This window comes from Anguilla anguilla, chromosome 9, assembly GCF_013347855.1.
Source record: "Anguilla anguilla isolate fAngAng1 chromosome 9, fAngAng1.pri, whole genome shotgun sequence".
Classification (NCBI taxonomy): domain Eukaryota; kingdom Metazoa; phylum Chordata; class Actinopteri; order Anguilliformes; family Anguillidae; genus Anguilla; species Anguilla anguilla.
Window position 1 is genome coordinate 6375416 of NC_049209.1, and position 22732 is coordinate 6398147.

Genomic DNA, 22732 nt, shown 5'->3' on the forward strand with positions numbered 1-22732 from the left:
AGGGAAGGATGTAAGAACAACTCCTCAAACGTAATTTCAGAAATACGCAGCAAAGATAAAAGATTTCTGTGATAATTTTCTTTGCAGCGAATTCAGCCACTGTTACAATATAGTTCTGACGTGAAAAGTAAAGACAGAAAATTGAAGACAGGACTATTATTACAACGAAGGATCTCATCCAGAGTTTTGGTCCAATTCTCATCAGTTCCAGTGTAATAAGACTACACACACACACACACACACACACACACACACACACACACACGTGTATACGTAAATTCAGGTGTATGTGTAGATTTAGGTATTTGTGCATAGTCTGCCTGGGCTCCACTGCAACATATACCTTTATCAGCAAACCTCTATCTGGGAGGCAGGATCAATCAGGGAACTCCCACATGCATGAGTGGAAGGACAGATGGACCTAAATAGTGCACAATGATAGAATGTCATACTCAATTAAATTCAAAGCTGCGTTAAATTCCACATGGACTTCACATAGGGTAACTACAGTTCAGGCTTTCCACAATAATAACTCTACAGCACTAGAATGCTTTTCCTTGCACTTTATTAGTTCAGTATGCCACACTCTGCTATTTTTAGCAGAGTGATCCAGATAGCTGCAATATTGTAAGTGAGAAAATAAATCTGTTTGACAGAGGGCACAGTGTGATGAAGACATCTGTGGTAAAGTATTGGAAAGCATCCTGCCAGCCAGTTTCCACTTGCACGAACAGCACAGAACAGAAAGTATGAAATCTGAGTGTATCCCGATGTGACAGAAGGCCTGTCATTGCCTTCACGCTTTAATAAAGGAGAAAAGTCTCATCTGCTCTTCAATCATCTCAGAAAAGTTCCATATAGCTTGACACCACTCAATGGCACATTTATGAAGAGACAAGACGGCTTGACAAAATTTTAACCAAAAAAAAAAAACCGTAGCAGTACAACCAGACACTGTTGAGCTTACGAACGGCAGTTCTTGTCTGTGCTCTTTTTATAGTCAGGTACTTGCTCCACACGCCTACCCCTTCTCCCCCCCCTCTCTCCAGGAGTTTGAAGTTGGGGGGGGGGCAGAGGGTGCCCCTCATCATCTAGGGAGGTACTCCTGGGGCAGGCCAGTGTAATTCCGGTCCCTGAGAGCACGGTCCACGGTGCGGATGTAGCCGTCAATCAGAAGCTTCATTTCCAGGGTGAAGGGGTCAAAACCTTGCTGCCGAGTCCCAGAGCGCTTGAAATGGCCGTCCTGGTTACTCTGAGCGCACAGCAGCCTCTCCTCTGTAATGCTGACATTTAGGAAAGAGGCAATGTGGCGCAGCTGGAGGAAGAGGGCCCCTTGTAGGTCCTCATAGTGCACCACCAGCACCCGCCGACCAAACTTCAGCCAGTCCAGTACGTGGGATGCCCACCAAGACGCATAGCTGCTGACAAACTCTGGCCACTCTGTGTGGGGGGGAAACAAGCCATAAAAGCATATTAAGAACAGAGAGAGATGTATGGACTAACCGACAAAGGAAGAGTTTATCCTGTCATATACATTCTTTAATGGATAGAGACAGACCTCTCCCTCTGCATGTACTGTATAATGGATAGTCTCCTCACAGGCTTACTGAGAAACAAAAACCTTCTCCTTCTACTTATGGTTCATAATAGACAGTGATAAACATCCTTCCACATACATTGAGCTCCATAATGTCTGGGACAAAGAAATATTTTTCATTCTTGATTTGGCTCTGTACTCCACAATTTTAGATTTGTAGTCAAACAATTCACATTCAAGTGAATGTACAAGTGCATACTCTGCTTTTATTAAAGGTTATTTTTGTGCATTTTGGTTTCACCACATGAAACTTACCGCACTGTTTGAAATAACATACTGGGCACTTACATTTGGGACAAATGGTTTCTGATTAGTCAGGTGAGTTTGATTGCTACCTTAGCGCAGGTATAAGAGAGCTTTCAGTATCTAGTGTTGATTCTAGGGTTTTGATTACCTTTGAAGACTGTTATTGGCGTTTGTCAACATGAGGACCAGAGTTGTGCCAATGAAAGTCAAGGAAGCCATTATGAGGCTGAGAAATAAGAAAAAACAGTCAGGGACATAGGGCAAACCTTAGGCTTACCAAAATCAAATGTTTGTTCATTAAGAAGAAACAGAACACTAATTAGCTCAGTGGACATCTACAGTTGATAATAAAATAATTCTCCCCAAATTAAAGAAAAAAAACCCCAAACACCTGCCCAACAGATCAGAAACACCCTTCAGGAGACAGGCATGGATCTGGGAGTGACTACTGTCTGCAGAAGACTTCATGAACAGAACTACAAGATGTAAAGCACTAGTTAGCCACAAAACAGGATGGCCATGTTACAGGTTGGTACGAAGTACCTAAAACAGCCTGCAGAGTTCTGGAAAAAAGCCTTTTGTACACAAGACAAAGATTCACTTGTATGAGAGTGATGGCAAGAGCAAAGTGTGGAGGCCAAATAGAACTACCCAAGATCCAAAGCAACACTCTCCCCCGCTCCCACTGACCATCTGTGAAATATGATTGTGGGAGTGTTAGGGTTTGGGCATGTATGGCTACCACAAGTACTGGCTCACTTGTCTTCAGTGATGTAACTACTGATCGTAGCAGCAAAATGAATTCTGAAGTGTACAGAAACATCTGCTCAAGTTCAACCAGATGCCTATAAACTCATTGGATGGTGTGTCATCCTACTGCAAGACAATGATCCCAAACATACTACTAAAGCAACAAAGGAGTTCTTCAAAGCCAAAAACAGGAAAATTCTTGACTGGCCAAGTCATTTGCCTGATCTTTATCCAACTGAATGTGTGTTCATAGGATGAAGAGAACTCAAAGCAACTTGCCCCCGAAACAAGCAGGAGCTGATGATGGCTGCATTACAGGCCTGGCAGTCCATCACCAGATGTTCAGCACATGTCTGATGTCTATGGGTCACAGACTTCAAGCAGTCTTTGCATGCAAAGGATATAAGTAATGAACATGACTACTTTTTCATTTACATAACATTAATATATTCTGACATTATGGTACCCTGAAATGGGGGGCTATGTATAGAAAGTGCTGTGATTTACACATAGTGAAACCATGTAAGTGAAAGTATAAAAATACCCTTAAATAAAAACTGAGAATGTGCTCCTTTTACTACAGTGAATTGATTGATTGCAAATCTAAAATTGTGGCATACACAGCCAAATGAAGAAAAAATATCTGTCCCAAACATCATGGAGCTCACTGTATACTTTATAGTGAATACAGACAGACATCCCCCCCCACTTGACATATATACCTCTCACCACATACCTCAAACAGCAACATTTAATTTCTAAGATCCTTGAACTGTAAACCACTTTCACATCCCTGTTTTTCTCATGCACATTTTTATCGTCCGCCCACACGGTGGCATTCAATCATACAACTTTTCAATCCATAGTCTGATTTTATTATTTTATCCATTTTGATTTCTGAATCTTTCACTTGTTTGTCTATACTATATTCTGGTGCTTGTAGTTGTTATTCTTGCTGCTTGTAGTTGTTATTCTTGCTATTTGCACTTGGGTGTCATTTGCCATAATGTCCATGGAAGTTTCTATAGGCAAGTTGGCGACATAGGGTGTGAGGGCGACACAGCTCAGGAGGTAAGACCGATTGTCTGGCAGTCGGAGGGTTGCCGGTTCAAACCCCGCCCTGGGCGTGTCGAAGTGTCCTTGAGCAAGACACCTAACCCCTAACTGCTGTGGCGAATGAGAGGCATCAATTGTAAAGCGCTTTGGATAAAAGCGCTATATAAATGCAGTCCATTTACCATTTACCAAGTCGCTATCTGCAAAATTAATGAATGTAAATGCGTGCTCTCCGTTACCGTTGCTCTTCCAGTGCTGTTCTGAGGCGTGGCCGAGGTGACCGGCGCACTTGCGGTTGAACTCTGCCATGAGGCAGCGGTACGGGTTCCGAATGAGGAGGACGGCGGAGTCGAACATTTCGATCTCACGCCGCCCACTCTCGTGGGTCTTTACACAGATGGTCCGCCCACTCTTCCAGTAATCCTTCTCTCCCTTGAAACCTTTTGAAAGAGGCAAATCGAAGTCACGTCATGGCGATGTAAGGATGTCTTTTTCAGACCAGGTTAGAGTAACTTTAGTCCATAATGGGTCTACATCACTACATTATGAAATTACATACTGATTTTAAAGGTATATTTCTATCGACACATGTGACAGGTATATTACACTTAACAAGTGATATTGTATCAAACTCATCATATCAAAACAGTATTATACAGTATTCAAAAAGAACTGTTGAGCATTTTAGAAACCATTTATTGAGAATTCTCAAGAGTCACAAATAGAAATGCATGCTGCACACTATTAGGTCACCTTTGTTGTAGAGGGTGCCATCGAAATAGAAGCTGCCAGTGTAGAAGCCAGTTGCCAGCTCAATAAGGTGGCGCACCCAGGTGTTACCAGCTCCGGGGAAACTGGTCAAGGCCACAAGCGAGTTTGACTTCTCTGGCAGAAATTTCCTTTCTGTACACCTGGAGTCTGAGATCAGCATACATAAAGGTCACAAAAAACAGCAGGTTCATCTGTCCACTATGAAAATACACTAGCCACTGCACTGCCCGCAATTGCCTTTTGTACTGGGCGGCATGTTGCCAGATTTGTAGTGTGCAATGCACTTCATACCGTCATCATGTGTCTGCATATTGAACTATTTTGCTCGTAATGTTCCTGCCAAGGAATAAAATAAGAAAAAGCAGAGGTCCCAAAACTGACCCTGGGGGACTCATAGCACCTTGCTCAGATATGATCAGGGTTCAAAAGATCTGAGTTCCCCCGGCAGCAATAAAAGCAACTGCAGTTCCCACCCCCTCCCCGACCCTGTTCCACAATTACATTTATTTTACAGTTCATGAAGACAGGGGGGAAGAAAGACTCAGGTGCTCAAGTCTGGTTGCATGCTAAACCATTTAGATTTGTTTATTTGTGGAATAAATGTTGATTTCATTTACAAATGGATGCCGCCTTATATTTTAATTATGGGTTCATGACATGCTGGGCTAGGATTAGCTATGATATTTGTCTACTGTATTTGTATACTTTACATTTGTATGTCTGCTAGCTAGCTTGCTAGTTGGTAAGCAAGGTTAGGCTGCCTTACAATGGTTCTCTAGAAACCAAGTCAACTGCTCCTGTTGCAGACAGTGAGTTTGCTGTCTCATGTCACTGTTCATTTAGCCTGTTCAAGATTGGGTAGGTCATACGTCATTTTCTCTTCCTACCCTGAACCCTGACCTCTCACCTTGTACAGGTGTCTGGTAGACCTGGTAGTACTCCCGGTCAGCTGGGGCCATGGGGCCAGTGCTGTTCACATTCGCACAGAATCCTTCCTCGGCTGGCTGGTGTAGGGGGAAGTGCGAGGATACATAGCCACAGAAACAGTCTGGCCTCTTCAGTGCTGCAAGTGGGAGTTCCTGTTCGTTACAAAGAACACAAATTAAAGAGACAAGTCATGTTAAATATTCAGTGTGCACCATATTAAACAATAGTCTTGAAGTGAGAAATTACCTGTTCAACTATGGAAGTACTTAGAGAACTGGAATTGTGGGTTTAAATTTCAAATGGAAATTAAACTTCCATTGTACCTTGAATATCTTCAACAGAGGTCCTGCCATCCATATTAAGGCACTTGAGTTGAGGATTTTTTTTCAAAGAAAATTGTAACTTGCAATCTGAATTCAAATCAAACAAGAAGTGCAGGTGATCTCATCAACTTGAAAGTTTAGGCTGTAAATCTGAATAGACAATTTGGTTACAAATAGCAAGCAGTGAACTCATTGGTTCTTGTGTGACTATAGCTGATTTTTAACTTAGTTAACTATGATACAGCATTTGAGGTTTGTGGTTGCACCTGAAGCACCAGTTGTGTGTGGTGAGGTGCCGTGTGAAAAGAGGACTTGATTGAATATACAGTGCTGTGAATAAGTATTTCCTGATTTCTTCTATTGCATATTTGTCACACTGAATCTTTAGACACAATACAACATTAAACAAAGAGAAACTGAGTAAATTCAGAACACATTTTAAATTTTTTCCTTTAATGTCAAAAGTTATCAAACAACTATATCAAGTAGGGAGAAGCAGCACGCATGTCCCTTTTACATGAGTGAACATTGCTTCACATCTTCAGTCGCAGTGAGAGTCACTGTCACAAAGCAGCTTTACTTTTTTTGAGGACAATTATGACATTAAAGATTAAAATAAAACATGATTGTGGAGGGGTGGTGTGGTTAGGGCGCCATCTGCAGGCGGAGATGGAGCGGCTTAGCGGGTCTATAATCACAGCTGTTGACAATGTGCATGACTGCTAACTCTTCATCCACTTCTGTCAGCTGAGAGACTGGGGGCTGGAATGAGACGCACGTGGGAACTATATTAGGGTGCCCAGACGTCCCCATTTTTGTTGCCCTATTTTCTTTTCTCCCGGGGAATTAACTGAGCAATTAGTGCTACTAATTGGCCAGACTGTCTTCACACCTGACTCCCAGGCAAAGGGAGGCTGGAAAACCAGCACGGCCCTCGAGGACCGTGATTTGAAATCTGGTCACCTTAAACTATATATCGTGTTCCCTTCTCCTATCGTGTGTTTGTTTGATACAGTGTCAAATGCACAATAAAGCCCAAGTGTGTCTGAACTGAGAACTGTGTGGTTTGTGGGAGAGGAAAAACCGAACCTGTTACAACGATCTTTTGATGATTGAACTTTGTTGATTTAAATAAATATAGGTGTGGCAGCCAGTGGTGCGCAGAGTGCCTAAAGTAAATCCAGCGGCCATTCCAAAAGCTCCTGTACATCCACTTCCTTTAATCGAGGTCCCCTTCGAAAGAATTGGCATGGACCTCGTTGGGCTATTAGAACACAGTGCCAAAGGCTACCATTTTGTGTTAGTCCTAGTGGATTATGCAACACGATACCCAGGGGCAGTGCAACCTCCACAACGTATAAGCTAAAACTATTGTGGAGGAGCTATTTCACATTTTCTCCTGGGTGGGGAAAAAACCAAAGGTCACCGGCCAAATTTACAGACAAACATTTTGTTGTAGAAGCGTCCGGTTGCAAGACCGTATTTTCTGTGTTTTGTCAAAACCGCGTATGTGTCGGAAGTTTGATGGATTAATTATACTTCAATGTTGTGACACTTTCACAAGCATGGCACTGCAACCAACATCCTGTCTAATTTTCTGCACAGTAGGCAAAATGAGATGTTGCTTTACATGCTGCAGAGATTTCAATATAATAATTCCATTCAAGCTCATTGTGGATAAAACCTGTGGTTGAATTGGCTTTTATTTGCCTCAGTTTCTGGGTAAGCTAATGCACATACTGCATCAAATTCTCATTGTGTGCATAATCCTAGCGAAACCAGAGTTAGGCATTCAGCTGATGTGTGCAGTGCAACAAATGATGGGAGTTCAATATCTGTGCAGCACCCGCAGGGCAAAAACGCTTCTCAAGATTGATTACGAAATCTATTGATTCTCAGTCAAAGATCATTCAGTTTAAGCAGAAAATTGTCCATGGAATCTGTGAGAAAATCTGACTGCCAGATCTAGGTCAGATATACCATGTGTTCGCAAAAATTCCTCTTCTGTGAACCATCCACTATTAAAATGTCTCCTGATACTATACATGTCCAAACACTAACCAGCAAAGGTTTTAGCTTGATTAGCAATAATTGTCAATGGGAATAATATGTATCTCTGATAGGGTCCATGGAAACCCATTCTATATTCACTCATGGGTCCTGACCCACAGCTAGAGAATCTCCGTGACAGATTCATTTCCCCGAGGGCTAAGAATGGACAGTGCCAGCAATCAATGCTAATCTCTGTTCTTGTGCAGGTGGGGTGGTGAAGGAGAGAGGATCACCACCTTGACTGTGCAGGTCTCGATGCAGGACTGCAGTGTCAGATTGGGCTGGATTGAGTGGACCAGGAAGGCAGCGTTAGTGTTCTTTGGCCTTTCAAAGCATCCTCGGTAGCGCACGTTCCGATCTGAAACCAGGAAAGAAACCGTTTATGCCGTCAATTTGGGTATGAGTCACACACGAGAGCCTGTGTGTGTGTGTGTGTGTGTGTGTGTAAGATGGCGGCTGGAGCCTAGCTGCAAGCACGCGTGCCTTTGCTCTAAACATCTAAACTAAACATCTAAACATCTAACTCTACACTCGCGCACCCGTCGTAACTGCCGTCGTTACTATAGTCAGTTGCAAAAGGATGTTCTGATGTTTTTTATAAATGTGGACCTAAATAAAAAATTAAAATGTGCGTGCATGTATGTCTGTGTGGACAAACACATTTCAGGAGGAAGTGGAAGCACTATTCTCAGTAACTTAAGGTATAGTTTTTGTATTTCATTTGTCATTTTTAAATACATTCTATGAACAGAGCACCAGAAAAAGGTTTCTGAAATCCAGAATTAGTTGCAGGGCATGTATTATTTAACCTAGCACCTTAATAATAGCTTAGCACAAAAACAGCAAGAACTGTGGTGCCATGAAAGCTGTGGTTGGAAAGCTTAGATCTGCATGTGAGGAATACTAAAAATATCCGGATCTTTATTAAGTAGAAAAGTCTTCTTGAAGTGACAGTTGTTTGCAATAAGCCTGCCTTCAGCAGGGGAATCTGGCACAAACAGCACTACGCGTGTACTTCCAGCCAGTACTCTGTATACTGACAGACTGCTGTCTTGTTGATCTGAAAAAGGAAAACATATGTGCTGCCATGCTCTTCTGAATCCATCTCCTGAAATCCCCAGGGTTTGATTTATGCTTTGTGCTGGTTCCTGTAGCACCGCTGGAGTAGGGGCTCAAATGAGCCCTGCTCTCTGACTCTGACTGCTATCTCGCCATCATCCATATTGGACCGAATCCTACTGGCCTGTGCTCATGCAGCTGGGGGCCCACGCTGGCTAGCTTGACTGTCCAATGATCAAAGCTCCCCGAAACATTGTGTATATTGCAGTGTATAATGCAGTATTAACACCAAATGCAGCATGGCACAGAATATTTGCTCGTGTCAGAATATGATGTGGACTGCGCCAGCTGAATTGGATATGAGCTTGTGTGCGCTTGATTCTGTGCAGACTATTTGTGATAAGATAATGTTTGGGCATGCAGCCGGGACTCGCACAACGTCCTGCTGCTCGCCCTCTCCCTTGGGCACTCACATCTCCTCTGGCCCGGGAGAAGCTCCTCCACCTTGTAGATGGATAGGCGGCCCACGCCCCCACAGGGGGAGCCCTTCTCCCCCTTGCAGTCCAGATTGCAGTCCTCCTCGCGTGTACGGGAACTGCTGATGCGGTTGCCGCAGTAACACTCGGCTCCATACTCCAACCCTGCAAACCGGTACCCACTGAATGGAGAGAGAAAGAGATCAAAGGGAAGAGAGAGATGAGAGAAAGAGAGAATTCTTTGCTCTCTGAATCTACACATACACTCTCAGGGGAAAAAAGGTACCATTCAGTATCTAGAAAGGTACAATCGCTTGTCACTAATACCTTTAGAGGTACAGTTATTGATGGGGTACAGTTTTGTACTTCTAAGTACAGAATGTGTACCCTTGTGTACTTTTATTTCTGAGAGTGTAGAAATTAGAGGCCCCTCATTCCTTGCACATTCACCCTAAAGTAGTGTATGAATCCACAGACTGCCCTTAGAGCCCAGGGGTGAGTGGAGAGAAGCAATGTCTCAGTGTTACACGAGTGTAAAGTTCACGCTGACATTCCAGTTCTTTTTACAGGGAGGCCGTGATTGATTCTTCCTCTGCGTGCAAGCTTCTCTAGTACCAAACGGGGAACGTCAGGCAATCGAATCCGAACACTCATCTGTTTCCTTCAGCAACGAGGCACCGCAGGTGGCCGAGCTGAAAGAGTGTCTGTGTGTGAAGCCTCTTGTTCCGCAGTAGCAGTCCGAGCCAACTAAGACCCAGGTGTACCAACCCCACAGTGCTCTCCCTCTCTCCCATTCCCTGCCAGAGGGGGTTAGGTTCTGCCCACGGCCATCTGCCTGATCTCACCTGGCATCAGTGCAACACTAAACAGCCTTGTTACCATGGCTGGTTGCCACATATCGTTCCAAATCACCAGACTTGGCTCACCCCACTAGCTCATAAAAGGTCACTTGCTGTCCTTTTCTCAGCAGTACTGTACGGGTTAGTAGTCCATTTCAGCTGCATTTTGATCGCTACAGTAGCCTTGCAATATCATGCTGTTGGCTGCTGTCGGATATCTACTTTTTAGATTATCACCTTTGAGAAACAGACAATATAATTTCATCTTGTGATCATAGGAATGTATCTGTTTCCTCTCTATTTCTGTCTGATCCCCTCCACAAACATCAAAGGAAACATCATTGAATCAATCAGAATCACCTGTCGGTCTTCTAAAAGTTGGAAGTTTTATTACATTATTACCTTATGGTGTACCTTTACTTCAGTTTGGGAATTTTGGGTGCTTAACTTCAGCCAGTTTGTATCAGTTGTGGTGGATATATGGGATTTATATCTGCTGTTGCCATCTGAAGAGTCTGAACCTTGCATCTGAGTCTGGTGTTCCTTGGTGTTTGGTGTGAGCAGGGTCTGACATTTTTGTCTTACAGCTCATCTGACATTTAAAAATTTTCATCCTAGGCTTTTTGGAATATTTGTCCATCTTTTGATTTTTGAACTTTAGTCTTGGTTTTTGTTGGGACAACTTTGGAGAAACAAGCTGGTTTGGTATTTTCTTTCATTTCTTTTATGACTAAATTGTCTGTCTGTGAGTCTTTTTTAAGCTGGTCAACGTTCATCTTCAGATTAGATGTTGCATAATTGTTGCATAACTTAATAAATCTCTTAATTTTAATTAGGTTGTGAGTTGTACATTTTCACAAAGGTTGATCCAACAGCTTGCTCTGCCTATCAACAAATTTGGTGCTTTAACTGATAATTGATATATTTGATAATAATAAACAAATTAATTTGAATACATTTATTTTACATGTTTGATGCGTGATTGGTTTTAACTCTTTATGCACTTGTGTTTGGTATTCAGAGAGCCGGACATTAAACAAGGGTGTTAGCAGTGAAAACTGCTGGATTCAGAAATTCAGAAACATATTTTACTGAATCCTCACTTCCCTGACACTGCCCTGATATCAACCCCAGGTGTGTCACATTTTAAGGCTGCATCCACCACAACCTACCAGGATCAAAATGGATGCAGGTCACAGCTTCCCCATAGAGTGAGATCCATAATATTTGGGACAAAGTCATATTTTCCCTGAATCGGCTCTGTATTCCACAATTTTAGATTTGAAATCAAAGGTACGTGGTTAAAGTGTACATTCGTACATTAAGGATTATACATTTTGGTTTAACCACGTAGAAATTACAGAACTCTATATTCATAGTCCTCCCATTTCAGGGCATCACAATGACCTGGACAAATGACTTCACAGGTGTTTCTGATTAGTCAGGTGTGTTCAATTGTTTCCTTAGTGCAGGTATGAGAGCTTTCAGTGTCTAGCTTTGATTCGAGGGTTTTGATTACCTTTGAAGTCTGTTATTGGCATTTGTCAACATGAGGACCAAACTTGTGCCAATGAAAGTAAAGGAGGTCATTATGAGACTGAGAAATAAGAAAAAAGAAAAAACTGTCAGAGACGTGAATAGAAAATACCCATAAATGAAAGCTGAGAATGTGCACTGTAACCATATTAATTGTTAGATTATATGAAAATGTGGAGTACAAAGTCAAATCAAGAAAAAATGTCTTTGACCCAAATATTATGAGAGCTCACTGTTGGACCGGTTTTCGGAGTGAGTGGGCATAAGCAGAGCAGCTGCATGGTACAGAAATCTGGATAAGCCCTGGCATTTTGAGGTACTAGGAAGCTCCCACTTTATCTAAATCCCATAAAACCAGACATGGAAGCAGTCCACAAATGACCTGTTGCAGTTTTTTTTTTTTTTTCTTTTTCCTGTCTACTGCATGGAGCCCGGTTTACATGAACGTGTTCAAGCCAAGCGACCGCCACAGCGTGATTCTGTTCCAAGCGAGTGGCCGCAGGCTCAGTGGACCTTAAAGCAGCGTTCCGCAAATTGTTTCTTAAATTCGGCAGGATCGAAAGGCTCCTGCCTCTGTAGGTTGCTGTGGCAACATACCCCATGACAACATATTAATTTGGTTATTTTTGTTGGTTTTGTTTTGGTTTTTTTGTTGCTAATTTCACTTGGTAGGGGACGTGCATTGATACATCTCTATGCCTTTGAGTGTGAACTTAAACCTGCTGTGCCATGAAATGTGTGCAATGAATTGAACAGATGGACCTACTGAGAATACATAATGAAAAATGCAATATTGTCATATGGGGGCAGTGTCCTTCGAGCATTAAATGGTGTCTTTTTAATGAAACACAAATGCTTTTCTCACACTATTATCAGAATTACACTGCTCCTCTGTTACCGATCAATTTCCCACTTATTATGTTCTCCTAGGCTAGGTCTTCCAGATGCACAATAGCAAAATGCAATGAATACCGAATTGTTCTGATATGCCCATTCAGAGGCTAAACTCTTTCTTTAAATTAAAATTCCTAGTGATGTAGGTAGGAAGTAGGTATTTTGAGCAAATTGCATAATCATGCTATGACAATGGCCCACTTGGGGGGAAAAAAAACAAAGTGCCATTTTCTATTATTGTTTGCTTCAACCTGTCTGGTTTTATAATTAAATTATTTAAATGAAAATACTTCTGTCTCTCTAGTCTACCATCTACTTATCTTTCCATGACCTTATTTTTGCACTATTGCCATATACCAATTTATTATTATGCAAATTCTATCAGAGTTGACCACTTTGCAATATTTTATGTACTTGTGTTTTCATTTTTGCAATCAATGGATTATTTTCCTATATATGTATAGTTCCATTTTAAAATGTGTATGCATTCATCAAAGCGCTATGTGGGAATGCTGTTATCTGGAATGAAATACCATTGACTGATAAGCATTTGGTTCTCTTAAAAATACAACTACAGACAGTTATACTGTGCCAACGTCAAACGCATCTTTGCTGCCTAAGCAGTAAGAATGCTGCCAACAGGGTCCTATAGGGTCTTCTGAATTTCAGCATTTGCCCATCTCTTGGTCACTTGGCCAGTCACCACAGCCAAAGCAGGGGCATACCAGTCCTAGCTCCTCTCACACTCAGAGAGTGGTCTGGTGAACTATTCTGCCGTAATCACCAACCTGTCAATCACAGTCCATCTCCACCAACTGGCTCTCAACAGAACACACCCTGAATCCTGCCCGAGATCAGTTGTTTGTTCAACTCGAGTTCTTACAAATAACCTGTCCAGCCACGGTCTGCCCGTCTTGATATCAGACAGGCTTGCTTGCACCTGAAAGAAGAACAAGGGCTTATCATACCTTTCTGAGCAGGTGTCTTGACACAGGGTGCTGGTCATTTTCCGAAAGTCGTAGAAAACATTCCCCCCAAGGGCTCGATTGTCTTTCTCATCCAAGAAGCAGCCAACATAGGTTCCTTTCCATTAAAAAAAAACATGGCATTTTAAAACACGGCATTTAAAATGATAACTTTTGACTCTAATATCAAACAAATCCATACACAGGGGGACAATGAGAATATCTTGTTGTGCTTTTTATTTTAGTTCAGGGGTTTTATAGCTTTATCCAATAATTCAAACCTTGGTCTTTGAAGAGCATTTTAACTTTCAGGACACATCATCTACAAAGATAATTTCTACATACATGCATATATACATCTCTAATATATACTTGAATGAAATATCCGTGCTTCGCTGCACTCGTGGGCGGAAGCGGTGAAGTACCTTTGTGCCTGACCTTTCTGGGCGCGGGACCCCGCCCCACCTGGCTCTCCTGCTCCTGGCTGCGTAGCCATCGGCGACGCAGGAGTCGGATCTCCAGGTTCCGGGACATGAGCCAGCGCGGGCCCGACCGGCCACGGGACGGGTAATCCGGGTCCCCGTCCCCGCCGTTTGCTGCTATCCGAGACCGCGAGGAACCGCGCGCCCCGCCTTCGCCGGGAGGCTGCGCGGCTTCGGGCGGGGGGGGGCGAGGAGGGCTTCGGCGGAAGGCCGGGCCCCCCCCACCGCTGGGAAACGGCCGGGCCGGAGCGCTGCAGCAGGAGGACGCTCCCCGCCATGATGTACGCCACGCCCAGGAAGAGGAGGAGCAGCTGCACTCGCCGCAGGAAGCGCTGCAGTCTGTAGAAGGGCTTGGCCATGCCCGCTTTCTCTCTTTCCCCCCCCCCCCCCCCCCCCCGCGCTCCACCAGGGAAAAGCCTACAGTCACACGGGAGGCCCAGCCCTGTCCCCGTGCGATTCCCCAGAGCCTCCAGCCGTCAACTACAATCCATCACTGACTGCCACCCGCTCTGTTCGCTCAACGCGCCGGTGTCCGTGCGGGATCGGTCTGGTTTGGGGTCTCCCGATGCGCCGCGGTCGTGCTGGGCTCGATTCAGCCAGCCGCAGGCGCAGACGTTAACTTGTTGGGTCTGGTTTCCATGACGACGCGTACGCCAAGCTCCCGCACAGAGGCTTCGACGAACCTGCGGTTCAAATGGAAGTCAGACAGGTTTGAGTTAAGGCTCATATTTCTCTTTATGCACTCCGCAGTAAAACCGCTGATACAATTGAGAAATGTAAGTGGGCTGAGGGCTTCACTGTGGCCGTGTGTCTCTATTAGTGTGAAGTAACCGACTGCCTATGTAAAAAGTTGTGTAAGTCGCTCTGGATAAGAGCGTCTGCTAAATGCCTATAATGTAATGTAATGTAATGCCTCTGTATTCCTCTCACAGGGAACTGTTATAATACTCATTACAGTGGTTCCTAAACCTGTTCTTGGAGATCTGCAAATATGTCCCGCAGGTTCTCCCGATTAGCAGCTCAATGAGATCTCTAGCTGTTGAATGAGGTGCGATTTGTTAGGGTTGGAGTGAAAGGTAGATCTCCTGGAAAGGTTGGGGGGGAACCACTGACTTATTAATTAGGAAGCTGCTATGAATCTATTCCATTAAATTGTATTTGTATAGCTCTCTTTAATGGGGATAATTTAAAAAGATGCTTCACAAAGAAGGCTTCACAGGAAAACAGGACAGGGTAAAATTAGGGAAAGAACCCAAAAAAATCCAGAGCACAGTAGGAAGAAAATTAGCAGATTTAAAACATGTAAACACATCTATAAACCACCTCATAGATTTACAAAAATTCCCTAAATATTTGTGAAATTATTCATTAATGTATTTTCATCCATGGCCACAAAATACTGCAAATATTGATATTGCAGCAAAACAGTTGCATGAAAGTAACCTTTTGGCTAGCTAGCTCCTCTATCCACCTTTACAATATGAACCCCTGGATAATTTTCCATTTAATATCATTGCTCTCATTTTACGTCCATTTTCTGTAAAAAGAGCTGTCGTACAGTTGATTAAGCATGTGATCCAAACTGACTGCAGGTGAGTAGGTATGCAGACTACCAAGAGTAAAACTATGAGCAGGAAAAGGGGACCCCCATATTGCTAAAAAGGAAACATTTGCTCACATATGGGCTGTAAAAATTATTTTTATTAAACTATATTCAGTAGAATAAAGTGCTGGAGCAAAAAGTGAGAGACAAACGTTTAAATAAAAGCAGATGATCATCAGTGCCTTATAATAAGGCGAAAATCACCTTTATTTGTAAGCTGCCAACAGGAGGTAACAATGTGCCAAATTAGACACTGCTAGCTATCGTTAATTGCCCTGTCCAGGTGTGTGTCATTTAATGTTTCATCAACCCCATGAAGATAATAAAAATTACTTTATTGTAAGACAATTACATAATTAGGCTAAAGATTTATCTTGGAAAATTCACAATTACATGCATGATTTTTATTATTCACACGATACTGTTTGAAAAATGTACTTAGATTATAAAAAACTTTATTTGGGAACGCAAAATCTTTTAGCCTCATTATAAATGTCATGTGCCCATTTTAATAGTTTGATGCATTGTACTTACTACTACGAAATTAAACGGACTGTGATTTTGGATCTGCATGAGTGCTAGGACAGAGAAAAAGATTCATGTTTTATACGATGTGCTCGTGTGTTGAAAGAACTGCAGTTCAAGAAAAATGCCAACATTTCCCCATTTATAAAAGGACCACACTAGCTGTTCCATAAATCACTTCCTTGCTCTGCTGAAATGGCAATAGTATGCTGAAGTATTTCACAAGAGCCCCTGATGGAAGTGTCACTGCGGTATTTGGACACTTAATCCATGAGAACAAATTTTTCAGTTTCCCTCAGTTTAAAATCTACCTTTCAGCATTTTGGCAATCATGAAAGTTAATAGCACATAGAGCTATTTAGGTTATTCTCAGGGCATCTCTTCCAGTTGGCAGACATTGTACACTATGCATGCAATGTGTAACATATTTGATGTTGTATTGCTGGTATTTAGTTCATTTTCTGCGTAGACATGCCTATAAACTGTTTAGCACTGCAATGCTAAAAAAGCAACTTAACCAACACGCTGAAGAGAGCCTTTAAGAAAGCATTTCTGTTTCTATTTTAAACACAATCATACAGAGTGTGTATACATTTTGGAGTGTTTGGAGTGCATCAACACCAAAGCAGAATTTAAGCACTGAGGACCCACCTGCTAGCAACTGCATAGACGATCAATTACAAAGTACTTTCCAGTTTGCTGGACACACAGTTGCTTTTCCAGGTTTCAACTGCCATCTGAGCTACGGTATGAAGGCGCTTTCATTACTCTTCAAAGTTTGCATTCAAGCTAAGTATCTTACATCTAGTGTTATTTATTTTATTTGATTTTGAATTAATAACTATCCATACTATTATTCAGACGTCAGTTATGTTATTTGATTTCACCAAGGGGGCAAATAACAAACAGTGATAATAACCAATTTCAGGAAAATGTCATTGGCCTTGGCCTCAACTTCTCAACAATTATGGCTGTAACTTCTTTCACGCCATTGACTGCCTACAGGGGCACCACCAGGGATTCTGGGCCCCATGAAATGAGCTCACATTGGGCCCCCTCCACCCCAGAAAATCCCATGTTCTAATATTTTCTGTGGGTCCCTGTCAGTCAGGGCCCTTGGAATCATCCTAACTCACCCCCCTACCCCCTCCCCCCCCCTCTTACAGTGCCCCTGACTGCCTACAGCACACACCATGGCATGTCATCTCCCATGAATAAGCATGTCTGTTGCCTGTGCTACCCTTCACACTCATTTCAGTGGCTAACGTGGCGAAAGAACCGGAAACGGCACAGAACACAAAAATAAAAAATGAGCCAAATGCAAACTTGGCTGAGAGACTCACTGGACTGCCGGCTTTACGTCTGTGGGGTTGCTAGGTAGGGAAGACCCCCTGCGCCTTTCTTTGCCACAGAAACGCCAATGAAACACAATGGTTGGGCACCATGGGGCACATGCATGCGGGTACACACACACAGGCACACGTCATTCAAAAATATGTGACACTGGTGCGCACACACACACGTGCATGAAAACCACATACAGACACGAGTTAATTTGACAACAGAAAAACTGCTAAATACTATTAGAAGAAACACTATGCTAAAAGTGGCAGTATCACAGTTGCACAGCACCTCAGTTATATCACTGTATGTGGGGTCTGTGCTTTGTTGCCCTCCCTTTGATTTTTCCTTACTGAACTCCTCTCTTTAGCAGCTATAATCAACAGACATGTAACTGAGAATACCAGTGCTTTGAATGTCCAGGCACAGGGAGAAGGCTATTCTGTTTGTTTGAATTTATTAAGTTATGGAAATACAGTCTGGAAAAACTATTGATGAAAGCTACAGCTGTTCAGCTTTCAGGTAAATTGAAGCCATTTTTAACACATCCACAAGTGCGGTGCTTAACTGTGTGTTGCTTGTTTAAATCGGGTTCATTGCTTAAACGTGTTATTTTAACTGCCATAAATTGGGCTGTGATGAAAGGATTAGGCCCAGTGCCTCAGACCAGAGCGCGCCTACCTTTAAAGCCATAGGGAATGGTCTGCTGGAACACAGAACTCCCTTCTGCTGTACTGCTACAAGCTGATAACACAATTACTACACCAAGCTGCACCTTCGAGTAGATGTATAACAATAACACAAATCTTGTGTCCATAAAGGCCCATAGCATGATATGTAGGAACAGCAGTTTTTTTTTTATCTGTTTGTTACTAGAACAAAAAGAAACGCTGCTGCTAAGTGCTTTATGGCCACCATCCACTGGGATCCCTGTTCTGTGCTATTGTTTATACGTCTACTAAAAGGCTGGAACACTTCTGTACTTCTGTGCAAGAAAAACACATGTTAAACTGGCTATCATCACTGGTATTAAATGACATTACTTTACAATTGCATTTTAACTAATTCTGATTCCAACCACGACAGCTCCTCTTGGGTTCCGTTATGCTTAATTGCAAAAATATCCAAAGAGGCAAGAGTACCTGAACCCCCAATCAACTTACCCTCTATGGTATATTTTAAATAAGAGGACACTGACTAGAATAACTGTCATTCACTATACTTACTGACGGATTAATATGGAAGGATATAAATAGTCTCCCCAGTTATTAGCGTGTAATAACTGCTACTTTAGGGATATAACTGCGTTCAGACTAGGGGTGCAAACCTCAGGCTTCACAACGACAGGATACAATTTTGATTCTTGAGGCAACGGTTCAATATTTTACAAAATCACAAATTTTGCTATGACACGATCCAAAATGATCCGATACAGTAAGACCCAGTTGATGGAAATGATCCAGCTAACACGATTCTCTTGCATGTACAACATACACATACAACCAAAATGAGGTTGAGAGTGCAAAAAAACATATTGATGGTATGTTTAACAGATGGAAAAGCACAAGTGATGATGAGGTCGAGTTGCAAAAGGTAAAACAATGCCGCTAGACAGCAAACAGCTGCAAGATTATGGACGTTTATATAATTATATTGCTAGAATTCATAGCGATACAGATCAATTATTTTACATTGTATCAAGTGGATTGCATCATTGCCCTTTGAGCTGACACAGTGATCCAGGTCGATGTATCATTACACCCCTAATTCAAACACATTACTTTACACAGACTGGCTTTGATCATTCAAATAATGTGTTCACCAAAATGCTGCTATGAGAATGATGAGCAGAAACTCATCACAAAGTCAAGCTGTGCACCTGGGAACAAACTAAACTTCCATGCAGCTCACCTGCGTGCCGCCGATGCTAAGAGATAGAAGTCTTATCAGTGAGCAGACAGGTGCCAGTTCAGTCTGAGAGAGGTCTGAATCTAAGTTTAACCTGTCTCTATTTCAGAGCTGCAGTGAATAAAGATAATCTGGATTACAGAACATGAAGCGTCCTGTCAGCGTCTGTACACACTAGCAGTTTTTTTTTCCAGCACAGCTGTCAATCTGCATTGCCATAATTATTAGAACACCACCTTCATTAGGCTAAAAATTACACTTGATACATAGGAAGCATACACCACTGACACGAAACACTGCTCTCCATCACACCTTTTTGTAAAAAGTTTAGATATGAATTAATTAATTAATTAATCATTGAGCATTTGGAAGTGCTATATAAATGCAAAGTGCTTTACAGTGATGAGTGGGAACTCGCCTCACCCACCACCGATGTGTAGCCCCCACCTGGGTGATGCAAGGCAGCCATTTTGCACCAGAACGCTCACCACACATTTTAGCCAATTAAATCAGGGGATGATTAGGTGGCAGGTTTTTTGAGAGAGCCAGGTTATAAAATAGTATTTTTATTATTGACATGACTGTGTTGATGATTTGTGTTACATGCTAAACTCATGCACAATTTTGGTATATTATAATAACCATGTCCTTGGTGATTTAGAATGATAACAAATGCACATGTACAAAGTTTGGCACCCTTCTCCACAATGACAGTACCTTAATACAGGGAACCCTGAAAATCATAAGCCAAGTAGCATAATGTACTCATGAACCCAACATGTATCAATGGCTTTCATGACATTTACCATAAAACTGGAAATGAGAGATGTGCATTCTATTGTCAAGACTTCTAAAATTATATGAAATAATATAATCAGCAGTGTGATGTTTCATTTCTCTTGATCCTGTGCTTGTGGATGCTACAAGGTAACAAGGTTTATGAAGGTTTGAAGGTAGAAAGGTTTCTGCAAAGAACCTGAGTACCCCTTTACAGTGAACTATGTGGTTCATCAGTGTCCTACTGCAGGGCAATGATAAGAGATCATATTGCGATAAGTGTTCATATTTTGAAATTCGACAGTGCATCTTTAGTTACTTCCATTTTGTATTTAAAGTCAAGCCATAAACAAGACCTGTAACTAAAACTGGGTCAATAAATGCCAGCCCTCAGACATTGTTTTTGACGCCCTAAAATAAAGCAGAGGTGTGTTTCAAAGGTGTCTGGAGCTATCCGCTGTCAGACTCCAAATGTTCCTGGTCATCCCGCTGCCTTGCTTGTGAATTAGAGTCTGTAAAGCCTGGACTATATTTTATCTTGTCCTGTTACTTTCATCTCCTTAAAAAAGTTGTCATTTGCATTCCAAGGACAAAAAACACTGTCTCGAATCAAATGACGTTAACCGAGTGCCATCCCAGTGAATTATATGCTGCATCAATGAGTGAGACCACTGAGCCGCACAGACGACTAGTCCACCAACGCACAGATGAGTCCCTTCTTTTCTTCACCCTCTCTTCTTTGAATGCCCAAAGCCTTGAAGAGTGAACTCCTACATTCTGAACACTTTCATTCACGAGGCCGTAATTGGCCGTGACCATGCTCTTTGTTTTGAAGCCGTATTTCCGTATTAAGCTTTACAGTGGACTAGGCCAATTGCTTTTGATGTTTTGAGTTTAACCAAATTAAATGCTCAAATTTGACACATTACTCAAGCTTCAAATAACAATTCTCGATCACGGGAGATTGAAGGAAGTGTTGTCTTTATGCTTCTGATGTAGCCCATTCGGACCCGATAAGTAGTTATGCTCATTATGTACATTATGCTATAATGTACAAAATAGGCTATATGTGAATTACTAATACTTACAAAAAATTATATTAATGTAAAACAAAAATTAAACTTTTTTTTTAGTTAGGTTTCAGTCAGGCAAGCAAAGTTATACTGGCTGCGTCGGTTTTGACAGCCTCCAGGGTGTGCGTAAAATGTTTTTGTTTTTTTTTCTGGATGACGGTTTTACCTAATTATAACACAACCTCTATATTAAATTGGTTGGCTTACGACGTAAGGTAATTCCCAAAGCATGCACGTACCTTAGGCTATCTCTCAGTGGGAAAACAAATCTCAGCACAGAAGAGCCGATGCCACAGAGCATCGTGCTGTTGTGTCCTTGGTGTTCCACCATCAAACAATCCTAACAGGTACCTATTCACTTGTAGCATAGCTAAAACAAGAAGCGGTGTGTGCCATACACTCTTTGAAAGAACCATGAAAGTGATGTAGAGACAGCCTTCAGAGAACTGTACAGCATAGGAGACTACGTAGGCGAAAGTGAATTTGATAAATTACGAAGTGTCACCCTGGCTCGCGTTTAACAGAACGACCGAAACTTTGACATGGCTGAAAACGAGTAATTATAAGCTTACCTCCTTCTGTTTCCAGACCCGACGAGCAAAAGCGAGCAACAATCAAACCAGCACCTATTTTGCAATACGGACTCCAGCAATCAAACATTCAGATCCAAAAGGACGGATGCTCAGTCGTAAAACATACTATAAATCGAACTCCGTCGCAATTACCTTTGTCTCTATGCTATTTCAGTTGCTAACGCTCTTTAATTATAATTTCTCCCGCAATTAGGAAATTACATATAGTAGGCTATGGCTTAGCATCCAAATCCTTAGCCTACCACTTCTCCGATTTGCGTTCCTCTCCAGAAGCAAACCTAAACCCCAACAGTCGCATGTCTGTCATACGCTCAAACTAATTGACAGAGGAGACTCCAGCTCGGCGGGTCCGCTATTTCTGTGCTACATAACCTACCTTCGCTGCGTTTTAACGTCGGCAACTGGACGAGCTAGGTTGATTGGATGGGAGGAGTGAAATGGCTTAGCTTCGTGTCGTTGAAATGAATAGAAACTTACAGAATAATGAATATACTGCTATGATCTTGTATCCGGTTATATCACAAGTGTGGCTTACAGAAATAAGGGGGGGAAAAATATAATTTAAAATAATTGTAATAGACTATAATATAATTTTCTTTCAGGGATTGTGGAGACGATCCTCCTCGTTTTCTTAGGAAAATAGTCAGTTTATAATGTACAGTAAATGTCTTAAAAATAGATGTCATCATGGTAAATGTGGCTGCTTTTGTGAACGGGTTGATTTTTCAGCCGCAGTTCTGCTGCCCTTAGGTCAGGGCTCGCCATTTGTCATCTTTAAATGATACATATTAAACCAGCCTTCATACCTCTGTGCTAAAACCACCCACTTGTAAATCTACTGTATTCGTATTTATAACCACGCAGGGCATAACATAACAATTTAAAGGAGCTAGCGAGTCAGTGTAAGAGTGAAAGCTATACTTCGGACACATGCTTGCG

The 22732-nt window shown here is 42.2% G+C and overlaps 1 protein-coding gene across 1 annotated transcript; it reads right to left on the reverse strand.

Moving 5' to 3' along the window:
• Positions 1 to 548: 548 nt before the first annotated feature.
• wscd1b (WSC domain containing 1b) lies at positions 549 to 21711 on the reverse strand. Its single transcript, XM_035433743.1, is given in 10 exon segments — positions 549 to 1440; positions 3889 to 4089; positions 4403 to 4567; positions 5328 to 5499; positions 7959 to 8080; positions 9255 to 9439; positions 13495 to 13609; positions 13917 to 14149; positions 14151 to 14656; positions 21440 to 21711. Coding segments are annotated over 9 exon segments (1728 nt in total). The 5' UTR covers positions 14333 to 14656; positions 21440 to 21711; the 3' UTR covers positions 549 to 1087.
• Positions 21712 to 22732: the final 1021 nt, after the last annotated feature.